This window comes from Mus caroli, chromosome 6, assembly GCF_900094665.2.
Source record: "Mus caroli chromosome 6, CAROLI_EIJ_v1.1, whole genome shotgun sequence".
Classification (NCBI taxonomy): Eukaryota; Metazoa; Chordata; class Mammalia; order Rodentia; family Muridae; genus Mus; species Mus caroli.
In genome coordinates this window covers 136104566-136112824 of record NC_034575.1, presented here as the reverse complement: position 1 = coordinate 136112824, position 8259 = coordinate 136104566, and the positions used below count along the sequence as shown (strand labels likewise).

The following is an 8259-nucleotide window of genomic DNA, read 5'->3' as shown; positions in this document are numbered from 1 at the left end:
AGATGATAAGTAGATAGATTATAGATAGATGATAAATAGACAGACAGATGATAGATAGATAGATAGATAGATAGATAGATAGATAGATAGATAGACAGATAGATAGTTAGATGATAGACAGATAGAGCTTTGATAGTTAGACACATAAATAGATGATAGATAGATGATAAGTAGATAGATTATAGATAGATGATAAATAGACAGACAGATAGATAGATAGATAGATAGATAGATAGATAGATAGATAGATAGATCAGAATAGAAATCGACAAGGCTGTGTTTCCAAAATTTTAACCCTTAAAAGTAAGGAATTATCACCTCTGAAGTCTTACCTTGTTGGTTATCCTCTGGAATGCGGTTGCAGAGCTCATGAACATCATCTTGGCAAGAATGATCGTTGCATAGGAAGTAAAGGCCATCAACACCTCATTGTCCATGAGCTGCCTCAGGTCGGCCATGCTTCCAATCTTGGTCTCAGTCTTCAAATGACTGTAGACAAGAAGAGGGAGATGGGAACACCTCAGGTAACTTGGTGGTCACTTGGCATCCTGACATCACAGCACTAACTTCATTGTCCTTGAAACACATATACATCATGCACTGTTTACAAGGGAACTGATTGTATCCTTGCACAAGATTCACTCCTGTAATCACAACTATTGGGAGTTTAAGACCACCCTCGGCTACACAGTAAGTTTCAGGTCAGCCCACATTACAGGGTGAAATCTTGTTTCAAATAATTTAGTTCATTAACTAAAAGCAGAATTATTTCTGGAATAAACAGAATAATAATTCCTCTAGATCTGTATCATTAAAGATGAAGATACCAAGGAAGTGCTAAAAGGAAGTGTAAGAGTTATTGGAGCAGAGCATAAAAACAGTCAAAATGCCCCAAAGATAGAAGAAAATGCAGATTTGTACCAGGAAGAACAAAGGTTTAATCAATAGCTCAGTGGTCACTGCAGGACCTTTGGAAGTACCAAGCTCCACCCACAGCAGGACTGCTGTGTCACTGGGGATGCTTAAAAATCTGAATGCTCTTCTTTAGAAACCTAGAAACATTATTAGTATCTATCACTAATTTACTATCAGATTTAAATGCAAAAAAAAATGAAAATGAATATAATAGTAGCCAACAATGGCAGGGGGACCATGCATACTTTTATACTTTATTCTTTATTTATTTGTTCATTTGACAGCATGGTCTTCAAATATCATAGGCTGGCCTCTAATTTGCTATATACTGAGAATAACTATGAACTCTCTGCCTCACCAGTACTGAATCTACAAGCTTATACAACAAAACCTGGCTCAATAAAGTTCATGATACCAACATCATCACAGTAACAGCAGTCCAGGTGAAGGAAGAAAGGACAGTGGGAACATCCCAGGACCAGACCCCTGAGCCCACAGTGAGGAAACTGTACATGGGGAAAGAGGAGCCCAGGGGAAGGGGACCAGCTTTGCAGGACAGATAGATACATGTCACATCCTGTATTCACATCCATGTGAAAGCTGTCAGGAGGAAACTGAGGGGCTGGAGAGATGGCTCAATATGCAAGGATGCTTGCTGCTGAGCCTGAGCCTGACAACCTGAGTTCAATCCCTGGAAGCTATGTGGTAGAAGGAGAGAATTATCTCCTGAAAGTTGTCCAACACATTCATACACATCAGGAAGTGTGTGCAAGCACAGGCACAGACTAAACAAACAAACTAACAAAATGAACAAAAGAGCAAACAAACATCTAAGTAAAATAAATGGTAGACAAAAGGAGCCAGGAGGTAAAGGTATACTGCGCTCAGGAGAAAGAACATAGTAAATCAAAACTGATGGGGATTTAGGCTAAGGCTTAATATCAGAGACCCTCACCTTCTCCGGTGCCCTCTGACCCCTGATCCCTGCCTTTATCCATTCCCTAAAGCATGCATCTTCTCTCACACTCCTTAAGCAGCTCTAATCTTCATGATGTCCATTCCTGTTTTAAATTCGTTCTGGTAGCCTCCAGAAACTTCCTTCATTTACTGAGTCTACAAGATACATCTATCTTCCATTTGCTGCTGGGCAGGCAATATGATATAACCCATCACCACAAACATTTAAGTTTGTGAGAGTTTGTTGTGTCCAGCAATACCTTGGACATTACTGTAAAAACTCTACATAATGTTTATGAATATAAAGATTGCTATCTACTTCATAGAAACAGAATATGGGAGCTGAGACACAAGCTCAGGTTGCTAATATCATGTCCTGCATGCTAATAATACATTGTGCTGATGTTTTGAGAAGATTTGCTCCATTTGCCTTTCTATGTCTCAACTCTGTTTCATCCTTATTCAACTAAAAATTGGATGCCTACTTGTGGCTGGCCTAATGGACACCCCTCCCACCCCGTACATTCTCTCTTCTTCCTAGAGAGACCACATGGTCCATGCTTGACTGTTCTAATGATAATGAAACCCGAAGCCTCCTAAGAAAACTCTGAATATGGTCTCCTTAAGATAAAACTGTGCTGCTTGCATGTAGTCTAAGTGAAACCACAGTCACCCCAGGGTCCTGCGTCTTCAGAAGCTTTCTCTGGATACCACCTCCCACAGATGCTCAAGTCTCTTCTACAGTACCGTCTAAGCACACCTCCCATTTAACTTCCCATGCTTTTATTGCCGACTTGACAAAACCTAAATTCACTGGGAAGAGGGAGCCTCAACTGAAAGATTGCCACAACCAGACTGGCCTGTGGCCATGTCTATAAGGAACTGTCCATTGGTGTGGGCCAGTCCAGTGCACTATAGGCAGCACTGTCCTTAAGCAGGTAGGTCTGGGCTGAATAAAAAAAAACAAAAATGAGAGAGACAGAGACAGAGAGAGGCAGAGAGACAGAGAAAGAGAGAGACAGTCAGAGACAAAGAGAGAGGCATGCCTTTGTGGGTTCTACTTCAGTTCCCACCCTGACATCCCTCAGTTATAGATTGTGATCCTAAAATGTAAACTAAGCAAACCCTTTTCTTCACAATCAGTTTTTGGTCTGAGTAAAGTTTCATTGCAGCAACAGGGCACCATTAAGATACATCTGGTCACCATTGGTCACGCCTGATGACGCATACACACCACACAAGTAGCTACACAGAACTATTTAGAAATTAGTGAGGGGAAAACCTTCTGAACATGTTCAACACAGATGCAATTTTTTATGTTTTTATCTACACTTGGATGAAATTCATGAAATAAAGGGTTTATCGTGCCCTAGATTATTTTTAAATCCTACTTATGACAGTGAGTTGATCCATTTCTATGAGTTCATGCTCTTGAAAGCACAGTGTGTTATCTCAGTGCAAGATAATACTTTCTGTAGTTTTGAATATATCTGCTATTGCTCTGGTATTGGGGGAATAAAAGTCACAGTAAAATGCCCTATACTTCCGAGCTCTTGTAAAGTTAATTAGCTTAATAAAGAATCCCTATGGTCCTTGCCTCTGAACAGAGATCTGAAGAAATACAACAAGGACTTTAATTTAAAAAAAAAAAAGAAAAAAGAAAGAAAAAAAACTCACAAAGTTTATGAAGTAGAAAATTCTGCTATTTAATAACCTTCAAAATAAAAGCCTCTGTGATTATTTCCAGAACAAAACTTTATTAGCACTGGAACAGAAAGTCCAGCAAGGTTATGGGGGGGGTGGGGGGGGGTTCATTCAGCATGACAGAAATCAGTGGTAGAGAAGGAGAGAAAAATCAGGAACCTTCCAGAACAGTTAGTGGTGAAATGCAGAGGTGTCAGCGTTTGGAAAGAAAAGGCAATGAGGGGTTTCTGCACCTGAAAACCTTACTCCTGAAGCTGACACCGTGGGGTTGCTCGGTTTCCAGGGATGGGGACTAACTTCTCAGGCCTGTGATTCTGGGAGACCAGCCAGTACCCAGACCCTATTCTGTCTACACCACGGGCCCATGAGCCTCCTCTCTCAGAAATCTCCCACTTCCCAGGTATAGGGGAACCGTATCATGGGGAGTAAGGATAAGACCACTGAGAAATAGGCAGACCTGACCACATAAAGGAAGGGAATACAGTTCTGGATCTTTTTCTCCTTGCCGTGAGCCTGCTACGCCTAATTGAAACCAGAATAACGGCAACGGCAAGGCTGTGTAATAAAGAAAACAAACTCACTGAAAGCTTGCTGTTAGGGAAGTGTCCAAGATAGGTAGGTAAGTAGGTAGGAAGATGGGGGGAGGGAAGGAAGGGGGGAGGGAGGGAGGGAGGGAAAGAAAGAAAGAGGAAAAAGGAGGAGGAGGAGAAAAATTGGGAATACAGGGTATTTGATCATAAGTTACATGGGACACATAATTACAAGGATGGGTTTTCCTGTAATCATCCATCCCTTCCAGGATCCTTATCTTGACTGGCATCTCGCCCACTCTCTTGGTGTGGAGTTGGCTGTGCCCTGAAAGAACAGAGTTCACACAGACTCTAGAAGCAGCCCGCAGTCCCAGCAGATTTCAACAGACCACTTACTGGGTACAAATTAACTGAGCTACCATACCTGTAAAACAAGCTTTCCTATGTAGCATGTAGCCCCTGCTGGCCCTGTAATCCTGATCCTCCTGCCTCAACCTCTGAAGTTCAGCTTACAGTATGTACCACCACACCCTAAAAAATGATACTGGACAGTCCTACCTCAGAGGACTTTATTTTATGCACTAAGTGGCTATGAAGGACTTTAATAATCGCTAGTGCTGGGTGAGTGCTGGATAAAGGTGCTCCTGCTATAGCAGTGTTCTAATCAGATAAAGGTTTTCAACAGGCTTGTTATACCAGACCTCCCTGTAAGACAAGTGAGTGACCCTCCTCTCCCTTGAGGGATATTAAGGTGTGAAGCATATTGAAACACTGATAAAGACTATTAACATCCTTATTAATTTTAGTAAGTCCCTACTGTAAGCACTCCTTCTGATATTTATTTTCTCGTGTGTCAGCAAATGTGTTGGTGGACAGGGTGACCTGAATCCCTCTTGGCAGCTGTAGACATCCCAGGCTGCCCGCAGCACATGACTGATGCACAAGAGCATCAGTCAGTCACCCAGATGGAGCACTGTCATGCCAGCATCTGGGTACCTTATGGACACCTCAAGTAAGCAACACAGGACCACAGCTGCTTGCTTCCAATGCACATCCCTGGCTCCTGAAGCCCTTGTCCCAGCCATGGCTGCACCAGATGCTTAGTCATCACAAGCTGGTCGAATTCTGGAAACCTCAAAACCTTTTCCACAAATGAGAGGGCAGCCCAATGGGAGCTTAGCTGCTGAGCAGTTCTCTCTTTGCATGTGGTGGACTGCTGTGATTGGTGCGAATGCAGCTTATCCTGTGTATGAGGGGCCGTGCCAGAGTGGGTGAGAACACAGCCCTTCCCCTCATTCATGAATGCCTGCTATGATCTGCGCCAACCTACTCTTTCTGGATTACTTTGTAAGCCAATATAGAGGCACCTTCTACGCTGCTTCCTGGCATGGCAGCTTCAAAAGCCTTCCCTTGAGAACCTTTTATTGTCTATATATTGAGTGTGTACATGTGACCTTTTGAGAGCGAGTCTCACAATGTAGCCCAGATTAGCCTCAAACTCACTGCATGCCTACCCCAGCCTCTCAAGGGCTAGGGTTACAAGCCTACAACCTCACATCCAGTTTCTTGACTTCATGTGCTGTTCATCACTAGCACAGCGACCTGCCTGAGAAGCCAAGGAAGAACACCGAGTCCCAAGGCAGCAGGACAAAAGCCATGGAAGGACAGTGGAGAGGTGCTAGGGGCAACTGGAGCAGAAATGAGGTAAAATAGAGGTGACAAAGACAATAAGAGCCAAAGGTAGAAACTCCGATGCTGAACTCAGAAACTCGAGTTGCTCAATGTCTAGACTCCCTACTCCAAGCCCAGGAGCTAGAACATCAACTCTGCCAAAGGCTGAGGAGCCTCTTACCCTCAACCCTAAGAGGACCAGAACTTGAGGCCTGTAGAAGATGCAGCGGTAGAGGGTACTACCTACAGTTTGCTATGGCCTCGTCACAGCTGGAAGCTGCGGATAACAAAAGCAGCCAAGGGTCAAGTCTCAGGGTTCTGATGGCTAAACCTTTCTCTCAAAATCCTAAAACAGTGGGGGTTCTGCTTTCCAAAGTGTTTGTAGCTCAGTATCTCCTGGCCTGCTAGTCCACCCTCTAAGCCCTAGGCCCTCTCCCGGGACAGTCACCACCACACAAGGGTCTCTACACCTACCCAGGATGCTGTCAGGAGAGAGCAAAGGGATGCCCACCAGTTGACTGAAAACATCTTGGGATGAAAGACTCCGACACAGAAACCATTTTCCTCTACGTTTAAGGAAGGAAGCTTGGGTAGGGTATAAATAAGGCCAGGTGGTACAGTGGCGACTAGAGACCCCGCCAGTCTCTGGAGCCCTGTCATCGCTGACCTGTTATAGTTCCTGAGCTCTACTCTCCATTCTAGGAATTGTGGGGTGCTGTTACCTCATTTCCTGGAAGCTTCTCCTGTAACTCCTGTTGCCATATTTTGCCCCAGTGTTATCTGCAGTTGAGAAATACTCCTCTTTCTCCTCATGGGCCCTCAGCCAAGAAAAAGCAAAGTTCTTTTCTTCTCAAAACTGTTTGCCCTATCTGCATCGGTATTGTGAAACTTGGAAAATCTGGGCACACAGCCACAAGGCCATGACTCTTCAATTTTCAATGGATCAAAAGCAGCAAACACATTTGTTGTGAGGACAGAAAAGAGGGCTGCAACAGAGGAAGAAAAGAAATACACACATGATCAGAGTCCCAGGCACCTTCCCTACAGCCTCAGTGCAGCCAGACTACAGTGGACACAGGGGAGGGCGGCTCTGGGGAGCAGCTGCCCAAGGGCTGCACCCTCAGGTCTTTGGTCATCAGGTTACAGTCACAACAGAGCATGCTCTGCAGCTCTGCTAAGTCCTGTAAGTCATATGATATCAAAAGTACCAGTGTAAAGACTTGTAGAGATTTCTCTTGCCTACCACAGGAGAATCTAGAAAAGCAAACAACTTTTCAACAAGTTGAAAGGCCTGCATGTCCAAGTCACCCGGGACACTGGAGGGTTTTACTCCCTGGGAAAGGACAGAAGTTGCTGAAACCGCAGTGACTTCTCATCTTGCTACAACTTGCATGTATTTTTTTTTCCTCCCCTCAAGATCAAGAGACCCTTTCAAAGGGAATGCTACTTGGGCTTGAAAATAAGAAATAAGAAAACTATCTCTTAAACATGAAAAGACACGTGTTCCCAAGTTTCTTCTTGGAGTTTGAGAAAGGAAAATTTAATGCAGGAACAGAAAAGCACAATTCTCATTTAGAGTGGGCCACAAAAATGGGGGGGGGGGGTCATTTAAACAGCTAAAGGGAACAAAGGCTTTTCAAACAGGCCCAGCCACTCTCTAGCCTTACACCTGCCACCCACCCACCGGCCCCTTGCACCCACCCACTCCTAGCCTGGGAGCAGCACCGTGGCCGCGCGCAGCACCCACCTTAATCCAGGGAGAAGGGCTGCAAGTTGTCCTACCGAGCCTGTGCACTTCTGGGACTTTTCACCAACAGGACTCGCGCTGGCACCGCCCTCTTTCAGGCTATTTTTCTATTAATTACCCCGCCTCCTGACCTTGCCAAGCCCCGCCTTCGGAGCGTGCCAAATCCCACCCCTGAATCGCCCGGAAACTGCTGTGGCTGGTGAGGGTCTTTCTCTGCTAAGGATCTTGGCAGTTCTGTTCGGGCTCCGGAAGGAAGGGGTTGCTAACTTTTATGTCGCCAGAAAGAAAAAGACCTTAGTGTTGAATTTGGAAAACCTAAAAAGAAAATGTTTTAAGGAAATGTAAATCTCGGGGGAGGGGCTCTATTACTGTGAATACCTTCAGGGTGCAAAGTGAAACCTGCGAAATTATGAATCTGTTAGGCAACTAACTTGTTTCACAGTGACTTAGGAAAGTGTTGCAAGGAGGCAGGGTCGTTAGGGCAACATCAAAGCTATTGCACACAGCCCCACAGTAACGGCCAAGCTCCAGCTCTGAGAGCTCTAAGGTTGATAGGTTCCCATCTGCAAGGTTTCACTCGGGAACTTTACCAGTTTACACCTGTGCCCCACATTGCTCTGAGAATCAATCAGCCTCTCTTTCTTCTCTCTCTCTCTCTCTCTCTCTCTCTCTCTCTCTCNCCCCCCCCCTCCTTTTTTATTGACAGGGTTTCTCTGTATAGCCCTGGTTGTCCTG

At 44.7% G+C, this 8259-nt stretch overlaps 1 protein-coding gene across 2 annotated transcripts in view; it reads right to left on the bottom strand.

Moving 5' to 3' along the window:
• Mgst1 (microsomal glutathione S-transferase 1) overlaps nt 1-7631 on the bottom strand; it is a 17492-nt gene extending 9861 nt beyond the window's left edge. The window contains exons 1-3 of one of the 2 annotated variants that reach the window (XM_021164725.2): nt 7525-7613; nt 6500-6763; nt 333-489 (exon numbers count right to left, since the gene is read on the bottom strand). In XM_021164725.2, the coding sequence (XP_021020384.1) occupies nt 333-489; nt 6500-6504 (162 nt within the window). In that variant the 5' untranslated portion in view covers nt 6505-6763; nt 7525-7613. Of the gene's footprint in view, nt 1-332; nt 490-6499; nt 6764-7524 lie in introns of both variants that reach the window. The other variant, XM_021164726.2, reaches the window with a different exon arrangement.
• Between the last annotated feature and the right edge of the window lie 628 nt (nt 7632-8259).